Source organism: Seriola dumerili, unplaced genomic scaffold (genome assembly GCF_002260705.1).
Source record: "Seriola dumerili isolate Sdu_G_001 unplaced genomic scaffold, Sdu_1.0 BDQW01000167.1, whole genome shotgun sequence".
Classification (NCBI taxonomy): domain Eukaryota; kingdom Metazoa; phylum Chordata; class Actinopteri; order Carangiformes; family Carangidae; genus Seriola; species Seriola dumerili.
In genome coordinates, this window is record NW_019174422.1 from 2,369,252 (window position 1) to 2,391,957 (window position 22,706).

The 22,706-nt window shown below is 42.1% G+C and overlaps 1 protein-coding gene across 1 annotated transcript in view; it reads right to left on the reverse strand.

Moving 5' to 3' along the window:
- The window catches only part of fgf11 (fibroblast growth factor 11), an 85,081-nt gene that overhangs the window by 21,570 nt on the left and 40,805 nt on the right, over positions 1-22,706 (reverse strand). The window contains exons 2-3 of the mRNA XM_022752272.1: positions 17,370-17,480; positions 4,313-4,416 (exon numbers count right to left, since the gene is read on the reverse strand). Coding sequence (XP_022607993.1) covers positions 4,313-4,416; positions 17,370-17,480 — 215 coding nt within the window. The remainder of the gene's footprint in view (positions 1-4,312; positions 4,417-17,369; positions 17,481-22,706) is intronic.

The following is a 22,706-nucleotide window of genomic DNA, read 5'->3' on the forward strand; positions in this document are numbered from 1 at the left end:
AAAAACAACAACAGGGTTTCCCCCCGTCTCCTGCAGTCACACGGGGGCAGTTTCCACTACAGAAAGCGAAAGGAAATTTCAACCCACAAACTAAATTTGCACGTTAGAAGTATTTTCTGAAATTTCTACATGTTCATGAATTTTTACATTGAGGTCATTTCTTTGACCGCCTGATAAAATTCCCCCTTCAGGGAATGATGCAGGGGGCCTGTTCCCTGCACATGCTAACGGTTGCATAACAGGGTGTTAAGGCTCCGCGCTGCCGCTCTCTGAAGGCCTGAGGGCAACGAGTGCAAAACATGCCTTCCTCCTCTATTTCTGTTCCCCGTCTTCCTCTCCGTCTCTCACGTATGCACAGAACAATGGCAGAGCAGGTAGTTTGAGTTGAGAGGGTAAAAAAAAAAAAAAAAAATCCTCCTCCTCTTCTTTGTCCTCCCTCCTTTCTCATCTCAGAGGGATTTTCTCAAACGGTTTTCGTCTTCCCTTCTCTCTCTCTCTCTCCCTGTGGTTTTTTCCCTTAGTGAAAATGGGTCACCTTTCTTCTGTCAGGAGAATGCCTGGGTAAGTATAACCTCTATATCCATGTGTGCATACAAGTTTTTTTTTTACTGTCTAGGGGGGTTCCAAGCCCTGGAAAAGTCATGTGCAAGGACCATTTTCTGGGGCTCATTAGGGGAAAAGTTTTTTTTCTGTTTTTTTTTTTTTTTATGGTTGGGGCCAGAGTAGGGTTTAGAGTTAGGCTGAAATATGGATTGAGGCTATGCTTTAACATTTCAGCAGTTGCACTGACAGAGGTTTTTGTGATGAAAAAGCTTTAAAGGGAAATTCTGGTATTTTTAAAGCTGGGTTTTATTCATCATGATGGCCACTCCCACCATTTTCCCCTTGCCATCTCCCATTATAGAGAATTCAGAAACGTGACTCTGGTATAAAAATCATGCTATTTATGTAAGTAATAAAAGTTTATTAGTGCAGATGAAAATGTAGCATTAGTTTGCTAGTTGGCTAACCTCTCCTGGTTAGCTCAAACCCAACCATGTAGTGAGGGTGAGCTGGGAACATCTGACTGAGGCCCCTGTCGGCAAAGTCTTCGACTCTCGACTCCAGAAGAACTTCTCGTGCATCCCGATATCTGAGTGGGCCGTGTTCAAAGCCGCCATTGCGGTGGCAGCTGCTCGGAGTTGAGAGTCAGAAGGTTGTAGGTGTCTCAGAACCGCTGGTGGACACAAGCAGTGAGGGAGGCCATGAAGCTGAAGAGGGAGGGCCTAGGGGGGGTCTCCTGAAAAAGCAGATAGGTGAGGGATGGTTTGCAGCTGAGCGTGAAGTGCCTGCGATGAGAGTCGGCATCTCCAAATCCGAGGCCACGGTACTCTGCTGTGAAAAGGTGGATTGCCACCCTTTGGGTTAGGATCGAGCTGCTGCCTCAAGTGAAGCACCTCGGGGTCCTGTTCGCGAGTGAGGTTAAATATGGAGTGTACAATTGACAGGCAGATTGGTGCAGCATCAGCAGTAATGTGTGCAGAGGTAGCTGAGCCGGAAGGCAAAGCTTTCGATTTACCAGTCGATCTACATTCCAACCCTAATTCCTCTTTTCAAGCATCTGAAATGATCAAATGTAACTTTATTTGGAAAGCTTTAAGAGGCTTGTGCTATTTGCCTTGATTTATGTTGTTTTGCAATCTCTACAAGTTCAACGCTGCAGTGAAAATGGCCACAGTTATAGGTATAAGACCCAAGTTGAAAAATACTGACATATCTCTTTAACCACAAGTAGAGATTTGAAACAGCGGCTCATAGATTGCACATTCCTTACTTGAATTCTTGTACAGTTTGATGGGACATTTTCCTCATCAAACATGAAGAAACAAACCTCAGGAGGCTGCGAGAACTCAGTCCAAACCAGACTTGCCAGCTACTTTATGTCATGTTATGTGATTTCTGGGCTGAGAAGGGCTTTGAACTTGAAGAGACAAGAATTCTGTCACATCTTGCTGCAGTTTGTGGTTGGCAAAGTGAGAAGCTGCCAGAATTAAGGACAGACATTAAGCAGCGTGCATGTTTGTGTCTCAGCAGGATGACTGGATACGCAGCTGAGGGATGACTTGTGCATATTAGTCTATGTGTTTTTTCCCAGGCTGATCTTCCATTGTAGCACCCGATAGAAACCTTGTATCTCCCCCTCCCCCGTCTCTGCCAGTATGCTGCATGCAGGCAGCGTTGGATGGACTTTGAAGTGAGCGCGCTGATGCACTTCAAACAAGATCTCACATAGTTTGCCTGCGTGCCACGAGGAAACAGACTGAAAAAAAAAAAAAAAAGAGCTTTTCTCTGCATCCTGATAGAGTGCACTCTGATCTATTCCTCTGTCTCTTCATCTACTCTTCCATCTAGCTCTCAAATCCGCTTCTCTCCGCACATCAATGCAAAACAACTCTCAGGAAGCGTCGCATGAGCCGTTTCATGAGTTGTAGCATACAAGTGCTGCTGTGACCGCGAGCGGGAAGCTGTTTGATGCGCAGACGGTACGTACAGTTTGAGATGTTACCACCTCAGCCGCTCTCTGCCACTGCGTGAGCAAAGAGAAAAACCAGGCTGGGGTGAGAACACTTAGTCTCAGATGGTCTCAGACGACATCATAGCGTCACTTGGTGCTGCTGTGTGTATCAGTCACAGCGTGCTTATGTGTCTGGGCTGCTTCTCAGGCGAATTCATTTATGGTATTATACCGTAGTAATAAGACATGTATCTAAAGGAAAATGACATGATATGAACTTTGACTTTGTCCAATTCAGAAATGTAAATTCTCTTACATAACTTTTTCAAAGAGAGACTCAGAGCCTCCTCTCTTCTGATTGGCTCACTGACCTGTTGTTATTAGAGCTCCAGAGAGAAGCCTGAGAGAGGAGATGTAAAACTACATTGAGATGCTTTTTGGTTCTTAAACCATAAATACATCTTCTTATGAACATAAAATATGGGACCTTGAACTAGGTTATATAAAAAAACATTTAATCAACTCATCCTTTTAAGTTACCAGACTGAGCCTATGATTAAAGTTTCTGAAAGCGCCAACTGCACAATTTAAGTTTACCAAACTTGATGGACCGAATTCTGTGTTTTTCCTATTCTATTTCATCCCATTCTGATTAGTACATGACGCCTAATACTCAGGTTTTGTTTACCTTCAGTCATATTTGTATGACTCCAACATAAATAATTGGTTTTCAGTACTTTTGGTAGTCACATGCAGCTCTGGGAAGAAATACAAAAACTAGCATCACTGTGATTTATATTTTTTTAAGTCATAACAACGTATAACAGGTTTTACAGTGCAAAAAACTAAAGCTAGTATCTGCAAAGCTATAACTCCAGGATTTTCTAACCTGGGCCTTAGGATTAATATGGACGAAAATATTCGCAGTTGATCTACTACAGAGAAAGAACAGCATAAATGGCAATTATATTTTAACCAGTGGTACTCAATGTTTCATGTCAAGGACCCCTAAACTGACACAAACTAGACCACGGACCCTCATTTGATAAGATCTTGTGATCCTTTGCTTTCTGATGTTTTATGACAGAAAGTGTTTGAAACCCATGAGCAAAGTAGTCAGACATGTCATTGTGTTACTAATGGATGGAATTATAGTGAAAATAAATGATTCACCTTTTTGCTGGGACCCCCAGGAACCACCTCTAGAACCCCTGGGGGTCTGCACATTTAGTGATGTAACACGCTTTAAATCCATTATTTATACATATCCATCAGTTTATCTGGTGTGTATTGTATTTGTGGACAGTGGCTATAAAGTCTATGCAAAATGCAGCAGATGAGACACAAATGCATTTTCATGCCGCTTCTGCTTGATTTAGGTTTTGCAACAATTACAAAGCAACTTTATCATAATCTTTTGCATTGTTTGCAATACTATGCATATACTTGCAATTACCTTTTGCTGCTGCAGGGTGTAATGTGCAGTGTAATGTGTGGTAAGTTACAGAACAGATTTCAACTCTAATATAAGAATCAATAATAGATGAAGAGGCCTATTTCTCTCTTCTTGAACTTTTAAGGGCAACATCAAGTAACGTGTCCGAGGCTATCAAAGATCAGTTACCCCCATTTCACCAAACACTGCCACAACATCTGAAATGCATGTGTAGCTGTCACACATTGTACACAGTGTTTAACTAAGTACAAAACAAATACAAAGTCAGCAGTGGGGTGGCAGTTTTTCAGCCAGGACTGCTGTAATGAAATCACAAATTAGATCTTTAAACAGCAACACTTTAGTGTATGTGCTGACCGTACCGAAGTGTAGAGGTAGCCCTCGCTGTTCATGGCAACATAGAGCCCTGTCTTGGTGCTCTGGATGGCCACTATCCTGAGCCCCACAGGAATCAAGTTGAACTGCACTGTGAAAAAAAAAAAAAAAAAACAGACATGGAGGAGTGGTGTTAGAGCAATCATTCTTTCTCTTAAACCCTCACAGTGCTTCTTTGTGGCATAAAAAAAAACAATTGCTTTCGAGCTGTCTCCTATTTCATCCTCCCTGTTGTACAGTATATCTGTCAAAGGCGGGAATAGGAAGTGTGTGAAAAGGAGAGTGAGTGAAGGAAGGAGGGATTAGGTGAGGGAGATTTAGGAGGAATAAAGTCTGGGTGATGGTACACCAGAGGGCGGACAAACCCAGAAGTGACAGTACGGAGAATTCCCCTGCAGGAGAGGGAGAGGGAGAGAGAGAGAGACAGAGAGAGAGATAGAGACAGCATGGCTTAGCAGAGAGATTTAAGAATACAGTACATTAGAAAGTGACATCTCCTGAGCCTGCTTTGAATTCATTTCCTCCATCTCGACACAGTAAACAGCACTTTGTAATGCACTTCACTGAATCCCCTCCCGTGGAACCTTGGATTTCTTATGTGCATAGCTCTCCATATAAACTATCTTCAGCCTGGCCACTGGAGCAGCTCTCACACTGTGTATTTATGTGTGTGTGTGTGTGTGTGTGTGTGTGTGTGTGTGTGTTTGTGTGTCAGTGTGTGTTTAAGTCTGTCATCACAAGTGGGGGTTGCATACACACCGTATGCTCTCGTAATTAGTTTCTGTTCATGCGTGCGTGTGTACAGCACTTCTGAACTTCTGTCTGTGTAATACATCCAATATGTATGTGTGCATGCGCGTGCACTTGTGCGTTTGTACGTGTTGTACATCTCTGGAGTGTGTGCTTAGTGCGTCACCCAAAATAATGCTTTATAAGATGTGACAACTTGAGTGACACTGACAAAATGGCCTCTGGCTCCCAGCTGCTCTGTGGTCATGTTGTCATGATGACCAAATGCTACCATGATGATCAAAGTCCCCCGAGCGGATTCGACTGGGGCAGAGAGAGACCACTAAAAAAAGATGAGTTTCAGAAGATTTATTACACAACTATTTTCAAAATGATGTCTGACTCATAACCACAACAAAACAACATCTTTTTTTTTTTCTTTTTTTGGGGGGGTGGGGGGGTGGGGGGTGTTTTGGAATAAACTGATAAAAAATAACATGTTAATTAGTGAGCTCCAGGGGTGCTAGTTGGCAGATTTATTTATTTAGCTTTGGCCAGGACCAAGCCAACTTTATGCTAAGCTAAGCTAAGCTAACTGGCTGCTGGTTGTAGCTTCAAATTTACTGATATGAGAGCAGCATCAATGTTTTCCTCTAATTCTGAGCAAGAAAGCAAAATGAATTTCCATACTCATGCTATTATATTTTTATATAGTACTGTACCTCTTCAAGGTCAACTTACTAACTTGAGCTTTTTACCGAATCTCATGGTCTTAATTAGGTGATTGAGTTCATATATTAGATGAGTTGCTTATCTGTCATGGGCAACTCAGTAAAATCCTTCTGCTCATGAAGACCATACAACACAGTTAATAGCTCTGGAAGAAGGGGGGTAAGTGGCTCTTGATTTTTTTTTTTTTCATCAATCCATGTTTTAGGTACATACTGTATATGTGACATTCTTATATTAGATCAATGTCTTGTTGTCAGAGGCTGTGGATAAAAACATGGCCCAAAGACAAATCATTGACTCAGCATCAAGTTCTGTTTTGTTTACCTTCAGTCATATTTGTATGACTCCAACATAAATAATTGGTTTTCAATACTTTTGGTAGACACATGCAGCTCTGGGAAGAAATACAAAAACTTGCATCACTGTGATTTTTATTTTTTTTTCTATGACAAATTACAAGTGTACATTATAAAGTGACAGCCTGGTTGTCAAGATGACTGATTTCTCAGAAGCATGTTTTAGATTCATGGAGCCATTAGTTGCTATTAGACAAATCAATTTCAAATCAGAGGTTCTGCTAACATAATGGATGGAAGTTAAGTCATACATGATGTATGACATAAGTCGGTATATGGCGATAGAAAGTCAGTGCTGGAGAAGTCAGCCTCCTCAAAAGTTTGGTTTTCGGTTTATTAGTGCAAACTCGGGCACTAATAAACTAATGCAAAGATCAGGTGCCACAGGTTCTTCCACCCCCAGTTACATTTTGTAGTTTGGAAACATGGTGCCAAAGTAAAAATTCTACTTTTACCACCAATGTGAGTGTAGTCAGATTTTTACTATCTTTTCACATTAAGCAGGAGGGATGTCCACAGTCCAAGAGTCAAGATAGTGATGTGTGTCCAGACTGAAGGTGCAAATATTTGTAATGAAAAGTGCACATACATGTCCCCCTCCCCTCTCTTCCTCTCTCTCCCTCCCTCTCTATCCTCAGGGCCGTGCTTCTATTTGCTCGATCGATCACTGCATCTCAAACAGTCGGTTTCGCAAATGAACAAGGTGTCACCAAAGACCATGGCCAGGATGACAAATAGAGCAAGGAACGAACACACACACACACACACACACACATCACATCACCTCCCTGCTTCTAGCCCTCCTCTCTCCCTTCTCTCGCTGTTACATACACTAGTAGCTTCGCTGTGGTGATGATGACCCCATATAACCTGCTGCACATTCAGACACACACAGAGAGTACACTACCAGCGCACATACTGTACTGGCCTCAATAATGAAAAGAGGGTTTCTCATAGGCTTTCTTATCTCTGCATGTTGAAGTGGTGTGAATGCAGCTGTAGTAAGAGCGATACTAAAAAATACAAGAGCATGAGTGTAAGAAAGGATTAAACAGTGTGTTTATCTCAAGCCCCCAGGAAAAGCATTGTGAAGTGATTTTGGTGGCCAAACTGGGTTACTACAATTTCTATGTTCATCTCGTGATGGCACCAACATCATTTTTCCCCATACACAATCACTAGAAAATCCTCAGTAGCTAAATAAATCCGGCCCATACTTGGGCCACATGCTTGTTTTCTTCTGGCCCAGTATACGCCCGGTTCCACGGCCCGAATCTGGCCTATATACAGCACAATTGTCAGATGCTACTTCCACATCTGGAACATTTCTGGCAAGCGCACGCACTCACAAGCACACACACGCACATACATGCACATACATGCACACACACACAGAAAATGTTCTGGCTTTCAGCCAATACTAGAGGATAACAGCTGGAATCTGCCCAGATGTGGAAGTATATGGGCCAGACTCGGGGCCCAGGCATACGTTAAGCGGTTGTAAAATGGTAAATACATTTTTGTCACAAACTATACATACTATATCAGAATGAAGGATATTACATTATATCTAAAAATCCTTTATTTTGTAATTTTGAAAGTGAAACCTACGATGTAAATATAAACAATAAGGCATACATCTAACCCCTGTTTTGTTTATGCTAAGCTAATGTTAGACTGAAATATCAGTGTGATTTTACATTATTTCTGCTCATTATTTGCATTTTTTTCTATTTAAATATCTTCTATGTGAATTATCAACCGGTGATGATGCTGACATTTTACCTTGGACATGTAGTTTTAGCCTCCATCTTTAAGCTTGATGTGGTATATGTAGCTATCACCTGTTCATTTTAGACCCTTTTACATGGCTCTTGTTTTAAAACCACTCAGCTTTAAACATGAGAGAGTTGGACAGTTTTCAACCGACTCATGAAGCTACTGTTAGCCTTATTAGCTAGCTCGCTACAGCTGCTTACAGTTGTCATTTCAGCCTGCAAAAATTGTCACCGGCTGAGAATGAGAGCTTAACTTTTATCTGCCTCTGTCTGTCATCAAGGACTCACTGTTTGGAAAATTACAGAGAATTTCAATGGTAACGTTGCCACTTTCACCAATGTAAACTGCATATGTAAAGTGTGAGACTGTGAAGCTTGACAGGCCCAGTAGCAATAAAGGCTTTTTTTTTTCCTTGGTGCCTCTCATTCCCTCTCTCTCCCTCTCTGTGCATACAGTATATCTCTATTTATACAAAGAGTTTGAGTTTTTCCATTCCCATCCTCAGTCAAAAAGAGCTTTGCTTATCGTATAGATCACATAACTTTCTGCCTGGATAATAGAGGCATGCCATCTTTCTTTGGTTTTCCCTTTTTTTCCCCGCCCCTCTCTCTGTCCTTCTGTTTGACTCCTTTTTTTTTTCCTCTGCTGCTCAGAGTGAGCTGGGAGCCGCTAGATTAATCAAAAGTCTTTTGAGGGAGGGGAAAGGAGAAGAGGGGAGGGAAATGAAGGGGAGGGAGAAGGGTGTTGCCAAATCAATCCCACAAGTCAATTTGAGGCTCGAGATCGTCTGCACAATAAATAAACAAGGAGAAAGTGGAGATGGGGTGAGGGAGTGGGGTGGGTGGGGTGGGGGTGGTAGCAGGACACAAAGTTAAGCTGAGCAGAGGGCATCTGCAGGCCTGCACACTGCGCTGTCGCTCTGCAGTGTTGGACTGTGCGGCCCAGTTGGTCTCCACTGGTATGAGAAGAGGATTACAGTCATCTGTGAGAAGTCACACAGAGTTTAGCTTCTGAACGGGCACCACTCTTTATTCTGTCCCCTGTGTGAACGAGCTGACTGGATAAGAGCATTGTGATGCGATAGCTGCATAGGCATCTAAAATGGAAGTCAGGTGATGGAGGTAGTATAAAGAGCGACAAAGTCCACGAAGGGCTACACCTTTCGTAGGCTGCGGCCCCTGAATAGGGACACAGCTATAGTGTACTGTATATAGTACAGGTGAGCTCCGACAGGTGTTTGTGTGAGTGTACTGTGCGAGCCTTGTCATAGACCGCAATAGAGTGCAATTAGTAGATTACGCAATCCCATACTCCATACTTCATGTAATATTATAAGTACTACTATAGTAACTGACACATAGTGTTTTCATGCTTTTTGAATCAAGTGTGTGAACAGTAGAGATCTTTTAATTTAACCTCAGCCTTTATTCTCCTACCTTTTTCGTCAACCAGGCTGTCACAGACCCAACCCACTACTACCCCGTCATCACCACGACCTCCGGGCTTTTCTGGAAGATTCAACTAAGATCCATCATCCACCTGCCATGGCTTTCCTCCACCGCCACCAGTGTGTGTGGACTCCAGGGGTCCCGTCCTCTCTCCCATCTTCATATGAGCCTACACGCTCAATAAAGATGCTTCAGATCGATAGAGTCTAATGTGTCTGTTGCTAACCTTATAAACATTGATATACGGTTAAAACTTATCTCTTATATTTGTGAACTTTTCTGTGGATATTTGCAGCATGTATACTGACTTTTAGTATATATAATTTTGTAAAAAAAAAAAAAAATGTAGAAAATACACTATATATTAAGCTACAGTACAGTACATGTATATATGAGCATGGATTTTTAGAGGTACAGTAAATTTGTCTCATACAGAAATAATTAGCATCCAAAATGGTCAAGGCCTAAACTGCATGGCAAGGTCGAAAATGAAATTTTAATTATTTATTTAATATTATCCTTAAATACTTAAATCGACCTGATAAATAACCGACATCTAGAAACAGGACAGGCCACTGCGCTGGGATCAGGAAAATGACACTTGGAGAAAACAGCTTGATTTGCACTGGCTACAAATCTAACAGCCTGTGTCCATTCACACACTGTCATTTATGTTGCGCAAAAAAAAAAAAAAAAAAAAAAAAGAGCTTCAAAGACTCAATAGTAGATTAAATGACTTGTCGCTGAGCTTCACGCCTGATTTCCCTGGTGGTCGATGACTGTGACAACAACTACCTTCATTCTCCTGTTATTTAACTTCCACCTCTTCCCCCAGGCTTTCCTCTCCATAACTGATTTTCTCTGTGCCTTTATCTGTCTTCCTTTCACTCCATCTGTCTTTCCCCTTTTTCCTCTCTTCTCCTCTCTTTCCCCGGTGCTTTCTGTCTTTCCACCCCGTCTTGTCATGAATTAACAACGCTTTTCTTTTCTCGCTGTGGGTTTTTTTTTTTTTTTTAAATACATCTCTCCATTTTTCTTCCTTATTTGTTCCCTTTCAATTCCCTCGTCGCCTGCTGTCGTTCTCTCAGACTTCTGAAACCAATACTTTCCCATCGCCGTCCATTCATCTTTGTCCTATTTTGCCCTGCAGCCTTCTCTGTCTGTCTCTTCATCACTCACTCTTCTTGTCTTTGCCTCCCCTCTTTTGTATCCCCCATCCTCACTTCCCCTCGTTTGGTATTCCTCATGCTCTTCCTCTCATCCTCGTGAGCCCGATCTGCTCCTCTTTTACCTTTCCTCCTCATCTGGCTGAGACAGCTTTCGCATTTTTTTTTTCCTTTCTTCCTCCTTGAATGCTGCAGCTCTCACACAGAGCAAAGTTTCCCTCGTCTGCCTTTCAACTCTTTGAATTTTTTTCTCTCTGCCCTCTGCGAAGCGGCGTTATCGAGCACTGGGGGAAAGTTAGACAGAGAGACAGAGCAGACTTGTTCCAGAGCCCAGACAGAGATAAGTAAAATTTCCCCTCCGACAGTGGGAGATGGTAATTACAGTGGATAGTAGTCAGGGAATCAAGCTCCTCCTTATGGCTTTCCGATGTACACAGTGAGAGTCAATAGCTTTCATCTCTCTCTCTTTTCTCTTTGTCTGTCAAGCTGTCTGTCTCCTTGTCTCATTTCCTCCTCTCCAAGAAACAGAATTCAGAAAGAGCCCAAATCCAGTGACAACCACACCAGCAGCTCCATCCGTCATCTCTTAGTCACTACATTTATTCTCTCCTCGCTTTCTTTTATGAATTTTTTAATCTTCCTTCAGCTCTTTTGAGATCTGTTTCCATTATTACTCTTTCTTTAGTGACAGATTCTGTTACCTGTCGCCCTTTTGTTGCTCTCTCCGCTGTAGCTGTGGGATTCTTTCTAATGTCCCATTTTACTTTTGGATTAACCCCTGCATGGACACACAATCTCCCAGATTATGGCATGAACATTTAAAAACCCTGAAAACCTATTTTCTCAATCCTCTTACCATGAGCTGCGGGATCCTACAAAATAATCTGGTAAAGTTTCAACTTTTTTTTGGGATTATTTCATATAAGCAATATATTGTCTGCTGCTTTCACTGGTTTGAAGTGGGTGGCGGGGGTGTGTGGGGGGTGGGGAGGTCGGAAAAAGTCACACATTTCCCTGCACCATTTAGAGCCACTGGAGTTAGCTGTGAGATTGTTTGCTTTACTTACCAGCACTGTCAATCAAATCTTTAAATAAATAATAACTAAGTCTAACTTAGTCATGAATATTTAATGTTATAGAGAAACACTTGAAAACAAGTTTCCAGGGCCTTTAAAGAAGTGACTCCCAACCCTGGAGTTGGGAGTTCTACAAGGGCGGAAATCTGACAGTTCTCTATTATAATTGTATGTTATTATAGGCCATTTATATTTTTTCAGATTCTCCTCCAGTGTATCTTGTTTTTCTTTTAGGCCATTTCAGGCCTCCAAAAACTTCTCATGTAAAATGTGGGAAACAAACGTACCTCCACTCGGCTGCTTTGGTTTAAGAGGTCACATTTCCTATAAACTACTGGTGAATATCATGAATGTTGTGATATTGCCAGAGGTGGACAAAGTACACTACTCCACTACTTGAGTCAAAGTATAGATACTCCTGGTCAAATATCGCTCCAATACAAGTCAAAGTTGTTCAGCTAAATTTTTACTTGAGGTAAAGTATTTAAGTGCTTCTTTTTAAAAAATACTTGAGTATTTCCGTTTTCTTATGTCACCACATTGTTGTATTGTTCCACATTTACAGAACCTAATGACTCTGAAACAACCTACTCAATGAACTGACTGTCTAAAGAAACTGTAGAATAAAAAGATTGTAGAATATGATACAAAGCTGATAGAAATGGCCATAAAAACACAATTAATTTAACAAAAGGAAAAAGGATGGCCATTGTTTTGGCATTTATTTTTATTATTTTTTTGGTAGTGATGAAGTTTGGTTGCACAGTAAACACAGCATACATTTAAAAGGAAAAGAGTCTTCCTTTATTACTAAAATTTCTAAAATATAAAATTATACTTTAGTACAGTACAGTAACTGTCCACCCCTGGTTATTGCAATGTATTTTTGAGCATTTTGCAAAACATTCTTAGTGTGCTGGACCTTCGATGAAGCTGTTGATAGTACCAACAAAGACACCTTGGCACCCACAATTAACTATTTATGCCAGGCACATAAAGAAAAAGTCACATGCAGTGGCTTTAATAGTGCACACCATCACAGTAAACACTATGCATATAATGCTGTGCAGACTTTTAGCCATGCTAGCAGCGTGACTCTAGGATGGCAAGGGTTGTCAACCGCTTTGGTCCGGACTGAAAACATCTCAACAACTCTTGGATGGAGTGTGATGAAATTTTGTACAGACATTCATGGCCCTGACAGGATGTGTCACAATGACCCCCCCCCCCCCAGAGTTGGTTCAGAGTGAAATGTCTCAGCAACTGTTTGACTGATGACTGTGCAATTTGGTGCAAACATACATGGCCTTGTGACCGAAGATGATTTCCTTTGGTTTACCAGTGACAGGTTGGTTTCCTTTAAAATGACCACATTACAACATAACTGTGAGTTTGATAAGAGAAACCTATCTCAAGTATCTCAAGTAAATTTCATGTCCCTGAAGCAGTGTTTTACTATATAATGAGGTGAATGGAAACCTACAGCTGCCTGGAAGCTTGAGAAGTGCATTAAAGCCTAAAACTCTCAGTAAGCAGTAAAATAATAAGTGATTCCAGTGGCTACAATGTGCAAAAAACATCAGTATCGTGCTTTAACGGCTTTATCCTCTTCCACAACAACTAGATAATAAATCTCAACGCCCTCACCATACTCTTCTTTCCTTCCTTCATTCCTCTTCCAGCTTCATTACATAACAAGCTGGAGGAGCCAAGAACGGGGGAAAGGAGAGGGGAGAAAGGAGCAGGGTAGGAGGGGGGGTGGGGGGGGGGGGGGCAGCTCCTCTGACCTCCCACCAGAGGGGGGAGACACGGTGATCGAGGAGCCATCAGCTGCATGCCAGCTGCTCCGGCCTGGTCCCCATCGCTCCCTCACGCTCTCTCTCCCTTTTCTCTCCGTCATCCTCCCGTTTCTTCCCCTCCCTCTCTCTTCCTCTGCCAACCCGTCTTGTCTCGCTGGCTCAGTTCTCTCTGGCGTGTTCCACTGTGCCCTCTTTCTCTTCCTCTTCTACTCTCTGATCCTCCTATTCTCTGTTTCCATCCCTTTGTCGCGCTTTGCTTTAATATCCAGTCACTTCCAGCTTCCCGACAACTTCCTCTATCACCTAGTTATGGAAGCCCTGAGGGAACTTAGTAAAAAAAAAAAAAAAAAAAAAAGATAAAAGTATTGCACAGCCATACAAAAGCTACTCTTGTCACTTTTCTTTTCGCTACTTCCCCGAGGGCTTCCGTACCCCCCTTCCATCTTTTGTCCCGGCATCAAGTCCTACCTTTCAGACAGGAGAACCAGGAGGTGAACGCTGCTGGTCAAGGCCAGGCATGCCGGGAGGAGAGGGGACAAGAGGAGGGTCAGACATGTAACCATTCACCCTTGTTCCCCCATGCTCCTTCCTGCCCCCATGGAAGTCATTACACCGGGTCACAGCAGTACCGTGCATGCCTGAAAAGGTGTGTTTGCAGGTGTGTGTGTGTGTGTGTGTGTGTGTGTGTGTTTATCTGAACGTGAAAAAGGGGGGCGAAAACTAGCAAGCGGGTTTTTTGACCAGACGTGAATTGCACCGTTGCACCCTTAATTATTTATTTCATTTGCAACTGATGTTGAGATGAAGGGGAGTGGAAGGTGGTGACAGGTTCATGTAGCATGCAGGCCTCAGGATTCTCAGTCTGAGGAGTGGGACATCATAATACCTGGATAGAGACATTTCTGTGGACAGTGAACTGTGAACAAATGTCCACCGTTTCTAAGTGAAACGGTGATGTTGGACCAAATCAGCACATATGACGGTCACTGCTAATAGAGTAACTGCTAATGCAGTACTTGTTAGCGACATGCGACAGAGATCCCTCCGACACAAATCTGCAGAGGAGCATCCTCCCCGAAATTTTGCGTGCGTCCAGTTCAGACAAAGTAGTTCAGATAATCTGTCAAAACTGCTGAGTAGTTTACAACCTGTCAGATCATCTAACTGCTTGTATATACAACAAAGGAAATGACCCAAGTCCCAATGATCCTGTAAGACCTATTAGAAAAGAAAAGATGTGTGTCACCTATCAGGAGGAAAAGATGAGATAAAGAAGTCTGTTAATGAATATCAACTAAGGTGATAAGGGCACTAAGGTGCGGCCTGGCTAATTACCTTCTGAGATGAGTTTTATCTCCTCTTATGACTGAGTCTGCAGAGCTTCAAGTCTTGATTCAGATCAAGAGCTACATTTCAGATACTTTGCTTACAAAGTACATATTCCTAAATCAATTTGTATTGAATCAAATTACCTCCAAGCAAATCTGTGGTCACACACTGAACGGGGGGGGGGGGGGGGATTAGAGGCCCAGTAGCTCATTTTTGCCACATGATCCCCAAGCAGGTTAGTCCAGCCATCCAAAAGAAGTAAATGTGAAAGTAAAAAGCACTTTGTTGATAGAGTTGGTAGAAAACATGATCTCTATTGGCTGTAAAAAAAAAGAATAAGAAAAAAAAGAAAAAACAGGAAGAGGAAGATTTAAGGGGGAAATTGGAGCTACAATTGAAATGGAGTGAAACTGAAAGCTGTCTGGTTCCAGGCCAGTTTGCATTATACAATAAGTCTCTTCTTCCCAGGAGACTACTGAAGATAAGCCTGACAGTCCACACACACACACACACACACACACACACACACACTTACCTCCAAAGAGGTACAGTACATGCTCACACAGCTATTTCTACCCTTTCAATATTCTGTGCAGCCAGGTAGATGATTGTGCTGCTGATTGATACTCAGTTACAATGATGTCAATCACTCAACTATTCCCGCATGAATAAATAATCTGACTCAGATAAAAAAAAAAATAAAAAAAAGTGCACAATTTATGAGTTTCACAGGACTTACCTGTCACTCCCCCCTCACACTGTCCCCTGAGAATACAAAGAGCCCGGGACAGTATTAAACCAGATCCTGGGATTGATGGAATTACAGTTGTTATAAACTGAACCATAAGTCATACCCACACAAACACTTTGTGGGGTGACCCCACACTGACTGATGTCTAACACCCCGACACAACAGAAACGCTGTTACGCAACAGCAGTCTTTACATCCATCTGGAAATGAGCCCTGTTCGCCTTCGGATTTGCCCTGCGGTATTATGTGATGAATATTTCAGATTGGACATGAGAATGTTTAAAGTTCAGCGTGCGGCGATGTTTGCCTCGGTGTAGGTGTGCTGTTACATAAGAGGGAGAGGTGAGAGCGGGTCTAATCAGTTGTGGTGGAGCTTTCTGGAGCTGATGCGGGTTCTAATTTAACCAAACCGATGTGAACGGAGGGTCCATGAACCTGGTGCCATACCGGCTCTCTCACAAGTTTCCCTAACACAACTGCAAGTTTAGAATCAGCAGACATAATCCAAAGTCTAAGTTACATAAAACGTGCTGTTAAATTTTCTTTCCAGGACATATACCAAGGGAAAACCTCCTGATAAATACCTGAAGGTTAAATCCGGGTTTTTCTAACTTGGTAAAAGCGCTGCTGCCACATGTATTCTGACATCTTCATAAAATGCTGAAATACAAACTTTATAGAGGGAACCACAACTGCGAGTGAAGGTGTGATTATTTTCCTCCTCTCTGTAGATTCTAAATCCAAAATTGTGCTAACTTCATGTTTTCCGTCCAAACTGGTGTTTTGACAGAAAAAATGCTGTCTTGCCACATCAGGGATATCCTATAATACAATATTGATCTTACTGGGAGGGTTGGAGGGAGTCCAGGGACTCTGGGGTTATCATGGGATATGATGTTTTTGGTCAGTAATCACCCAGGTGATGACCCCTCACACGGCGAGGTGCGTGTTTCTGCGCTTGCTATGGCCAAGACACAAATGTTCAACCACTGTGAAATCGAGGGGCAGTGGGAAAACCCATGCACAGACATACATACATCTCTTAGCTACATGGCTCTAGGAATGGAGATGTCACTTTTACACTGAATTATTTTATATTTGTGTATTATCATCATTATATTTTATACATTATATTACGATCACCATTTAAAATCAGATTATCACTAATCTGACAGACTGATTCAATGTAGAGACCATTTTGCAACATTAAAGCAGCTGTTGTGACCTTTTCTCCAGGATCAGAGTGGGCAGCAGAAGACACCATTTAGCGCCAGTATAATAATGTATATAGTGATTAAAGTATCCTGTAAAAAAAAAAAAAAAAAAATTCTATAGGAATCTCAATGTCGTGCTGACACCTAGTGCCTGAGATAAGCAGGGATGTTGGGAACATTACAGCCAGGACAGGATTAGGAGTACTCACACCTATAGTACACTGAATACAGTCACACAGATGAGTTATTCATAGATACATGAGGCTTGTAACTTAAAGGTCAGAATGACTGTAAGCAAAACAATTAAAAACATGCGTCTGAAAAGCTTGCGTCTGTGCCAGGGATCTGCTGTGATTTATTACGTAACGTGAACGCATCCCATTTAGCTGGCATTCGCCCAGTGCACCTCGCCAAGTCTGCATACATTTTCAGCCTGATTGATCCTAGTGTGAATCAAACCAGAAAGCATAGCGGTGTTGCTGTGCATTCATGTGCCGTTGAGACGTTCAGATATATGGCCGTCCTACCAGGAAGTCCCCCTTTAAATGTCCTCTGTCACAGAAGCAGGGTGAAATCCCAGTGTTGCGTGTACTGACTGAGCCACGAAACACACGCCTTCATCAGACTAACTGACAACGTCTGTGTGTGTCTGACTGTTCACTTACAGAAGGAGCTGCTTTCGTCCTTTGTGCCTTCCATGGTGCCATCCGGCAGCATCTGGAGGTAGAAGCCGTGTCGGCAGTAGAGCCGCGTGACGATGCCCTTCAGCTGTGGCTCTGCAGAGCAAACACAGGGTTAAACACACGGTTAGCACCCGGGGACACACATACACACATGTTGGTGCACATATATTAATGCACACACCTGCCTATGAGCGCACACACTGACTAAACAACAGGCGGGTCTTGATATTTACACTGTGAGACAGTCAAACAGTGAAGTTTGTGCGCTTGCATATGTGTGTGTGTGTGTGTGTGTGTGTGTGTGTCAGTGGCTTTCAGCAGGATTGATAGGACCTTGGTGTCTGCAAAAAAGAAGCATCTTTCGCAGAGAGGTTTAAGTGAGGAAGGCAAGCTGTTCATTTTGTGTGTGTGTGTGTGTGTGTGTGTGTGTATTTGCAGCAGCTGCCCGTCACACACAATGAGGTGAGCACTTCAAACGTGCAGAACAGTCAGAGCTAAAGGACTAAAGAGAACCTACCTAACAGTAGGTTTATACTTGTTTAAACCTTTATACTGCCTGATTTATATTTTACTTTGCTAACTCCTGAAATGTTCAGTTTAAAAGGGATCAGATTTTGTAGGGGGGCTTTTTATTTTTTGGTTAATTTCAAAAATACTAAGGCAAATTGTTATTTTCAATTCACAACTGAGCTGTCATTTTATTTTTCTTCTGGGGTATCTGGGATCAGTTTTTCAGTTGAAAATAAATAGACATGAGTTTAAAGGAGCTATTTTGCTACATGGCCAATGTTAGCATTCACAGCTGTTTATCTACCGGTCTTGTCAAGAGCTTCAGCCATTGTTGTGCTTACAATATAAGAGGTTTCAATACGCCCTCTGTGCAGCTACTACTTCACAGCAGCCTGGAGTCTACAGTGACTCGGTATCAGAAAGTGATCAGGCGGGCCCGCCAGAGCGGGGCTAGCTGGTTAGCATGCTAACTTCAGTGGTAGAAAAGAAGTGATGGAAATAGAAGCAAAACAAGAGGGTTGCTTGCCACCACTGGAGACAGCTCTTGGTGAGAAAAGGAATGAAGTTTGATACTGAACTCACCAAGTTTCTTCTAGACTGGTACATAAACAGCTGTTAATGCTAACGCTAGCTGTGTAGCTCCTTTACACTGTGTTTAACGCTCTGTTTCTTATTAGCTCTCTTGCATGTAAGATGGCAAAAGCTCAAGAAACAAACACGTTCATGCTGAATGTTTAATGAACCATCTCCTCTCGTCTCTTTACCCCTCTCTCAAATACCAACTGTCGTCATTTACTCTGAAGCTTTCTGAAGCATCAGACTACTATTTGTTTCAGTGAGCCAATCAGGCATGTCCATCCGCCGCCGCCGCTCCACAGATAAGCTGACGTGTCTTTCTCTAACCTCGTGTTTGTGTTTCCTTTCTCAGGCTGCACACGCATGACTGTGGGGGCCCTTTCACTCCGAAGTGCTGAGGGAGACTAAATAGTGGATCAGAAGGAATGTCAGAATGCTGAAGTGTTTCCACAATCAAGTTTTAATGAGACGCATCAAATATGGATGAGGACAGAGAAGTATGGGGGCAGCTGGCAGTTGGCCCTCGGTTGACAGCAGGGGTGTGTGTGTGTATGTGTGAAAGAGAGAGAGAGAGAGAGAGAGAGAGAGAGAGACATGCACTGCAAATATTCAGCCTGGCATTTACACTCATACAGAGACTTTAAATTGTCCCTGAAGTACGTGGAAAACGATGATATAACACAAATAAATCTCTTTATGGAATTTTCTGAGTAAAGTTTATCTTTCTGGGTATTTTAAACCCTTTTTAATATTTCAGTATGGGCTTTTTCTTTTTTTTTTTTTGTAATTATACTTAACACATTCTGTAATTCTACCACAACCACAATTTGCCTCAAAAGGATACTCCAGCAATTTTGTATTTTCATTAGAGGGCTGATAAGAGATGGATGAAAATATCCAGATATCCAGACATTTAGGGCCAACACTTTTGGATCCTACGTTTCCCATAATGCAACCCAATTCTGTCTTTTGTTTTGGCAACATGGGGATAACAGGGCAACCTCATATTATTCCCGCTTGAGAGAGTTCACACATCATTCAGAGATGGTTAACTCCAATTATCCCAGCACAGAAATGGAAATTCAGCCTAATTAACCCCATTTTTAATGTGTTACATTTGTGTAATACCAAGAACAAACTGTGTATAATTTTATTATTAATTGAATTATTTGTATTAGTGATGGTATTGGATTTTATTTGGATTAAAATTCCAGTGATGATGGAGATGATCTTTTTTTCTCTGGTTCATTAACACATCTGTAGCTTTTATGTTTTCGCCCAATGGGAGATACAGCAATTAGAAAGTCCCAATGTCCCTGACATAGAATAACAACTTAGAGGCTAATGTGCACGTTTTTTTCCCCTCCAATGAGCTGGTCAGTAGATGTAGATACTGTACTGAGATGTAGATGCTCAGTACAATGTGACAAGGCTTCGGTATGCCTCAAAAGAGCTACTTTGTGTAAGTGTTTTCCAAACATGTCAAAAGGTAAAAGTGTAAAGCCGGTCTGAACTGCCACACTCAAAGGGCGAGCTGTCACAGACTGTGGCAAGATGTGATGAATGTTCAAATAGGGATAATGGCAAACACTTTTCAACAGTCCTGCATGGTGTGTCATGCTGAAGCTCATTAGGGTTTGAGTTAAGCCTTGAAGTCTGTGAATTCGTCAAAGAAATACTAGTGCGTAATCCTCCCTTTCATGCTGACAGTGTGACCCAACATGTTTGGAAGCTTTTCATTGGAGGCTCGGGCCTCAGCAGCCAGATTGAGTGTATGTAACTACTAAAAGATAAAAGCTCATCCATCCATCGCTGGCCGACTAGACGCGGAAGGTCAAACGTGGAGTGTGGTAATCTGTAATATCCTGAGTGTTAATCTCAAATTAAGCCTCAGACCACACATCAGGCCATGTGCTGCTTAACACATCTGCCACAGTGCAGAGCGGAGCCGAGCAACAGACGCACACACGGAGGCGGCTGATGTTGACCTTTAAGCGTGACTCCGCCTCCGATCAGCGCTGTTTGGTAACAGCGCTGTGATCCAAAATATTCAGAGGAAACGCACAAAGACATGCAAGACTACTGGTGCATGTGCAGCGCCAACACACACACACACACACACAATAATCCATGTTGATTAATCCAGGTAGAAGTGAAGGCTAAAAACCGAGAGGAATTACCTCAAGTCATACCTGAGGCAGGATGCCAGTTAAACTGAGGGTGTAAATGCGCACACACAAACAGTGTGCAGACTGTGTGACTGTTTTGTATGATTTATGATAGTTTTTATAAATTCATTTTTAAAACTCTATTATAAATAAGTGAATTCATTCAATAGAGTCATATCTTTGGGTTATAGCCTTGCTTTCTCCTCAAGAAACAAAGCTTTCACACAATGAATCATGCAGCGTGAATGAAACCTTTATATTCTGACCCGCACAAAGTTTGGTCAATTGGTGGCATTGGAGGAAAACTCAGCGTCCATCAAAGACACTGGGATTGAACCTCTGAGGACTACGAATATCTCACTTCAGGACAAAACATTCCAGAACAAAGTTACATTTAGATTTTGAAACACATCTGACCAAAATGTTGAGAAAGACAAGGAGAATTTTGTTGTTTGTGGCGCCCAACAAAGTTAGGAGGTGATCAGAATCATCAGAAATGATCCTCTGGGGATCAGGAAGGTTCCTAACCAAAGTCCATGGAAATCTAGCCAGTAAATGTGGAGATATCTTTGTCTAAAAGACGTACTTGGACAGATGGATGGATGTTGCCATTAAATCCAGTGGAACCAGTACTCCCATGTGCAAATGATGCTAAATTTGTATTTGTTTATTTTGTAAAATTTGTTTGTAGTAATGTCATACACCAGAATTGAATATGCATGTGAGTATAGACTAAAAACCTGCAGACTGAAGTGGAACAGATTATTTCGGAAGGAGAAGCTGCTTGTATTTCTGTCTATATTTATTTATATATACTGCATGTTCTACCTGGTTCAGCCTGCGTCAGCCACCAGAGGCTCCCATGGAATTTCAAGGTCTTTGAAGAATCGTCAGTAGAGTCTTTCAGCAATTTAGTCATGTACTTCCATAAATCTGGGGGCCTTAGAAACTATGTTTTTATTTTTTGCAAATGCTGAAAATGAAATCCGCAATGGCAGAAATATCCTGACTATTGGTCCCCAGTAACGGTTAAGGCTTTTGAGGCTAACACCGGGCCAGATAAAGCCTGGATCCAGCCTTGGGTTTAACTGAAGGAAGCTTTTAAAGCTCACACTGACATTTTGGGATTAAAGCTCCCATTTTTATTCTCACTATTTTCCCCCAAAATTACAGCTATTCACAGTTTCCCTTAGAGTTTTATTCTTGGAAGGATAGAAAAGCCTCTGAAATGGCATTAGGACCATGGGACTAAAACAAATTCATGCTCGTGTGGACTGCAATCAGACTGTCACATTTGAATGTATCCTGGGAATATTACAGCATTAGTCAACAGACAAAAGTTTTGTTATCAGAGTGCATCACATCCTACAGCACAAGAGCGTGTGGTGTGTGCGTGCATGTTTATATGCATGAGGAGGGATTTGTGCCCATAATCCCACAGACATTCAACGCCAATTATGGAGTGACCTTAATAAAGAGCAGGATTAATTTTACTTATTAAGAATTTCAACCATTAAAGTCACCCTGAAGCCTCAAGTCAGATGACAACTGGGCGGCAGCAAGTGTTATTTTCACCCCCTGTTACACAGTGCAATTCTTAATGTGTGTGTGTGTGTGTTGGACACCTCCAATAGAATGGGCTTGGCTGAAGAAGCAGAGATGATCTGCCAGGGACAATATCTGTCTGTCTGTCATCACACACTCACGACTCACACAGTAGAAATACTTTTGTCTCCTTCCCTCCATCTTTCCCCTCTCAAGTGTCCTCTCACCATTTACAGTCCGGCCGAGGAGTAACGTCCATACTGAACGATCGCAGAGGGCACAATTTATATCCAGTGCCAACTTTCAGTGCCAGCGCAGACAGTAGTGCCCTGTACTGTATGTAGTGATGCAGAAAGTAAGGGTGAAGAGGACCGGGTGGTGAACGGGTGCAAAGCAATTGTAGTACATTGCAGAAAGATGTTAGCACTGGATGTGAAATAAAAATTATTATTGGAGTAATTTGTGGTTTTGCAGAGCTACTAAACTTTTTTTTTTTATTAATTCACTACAATCACATTTA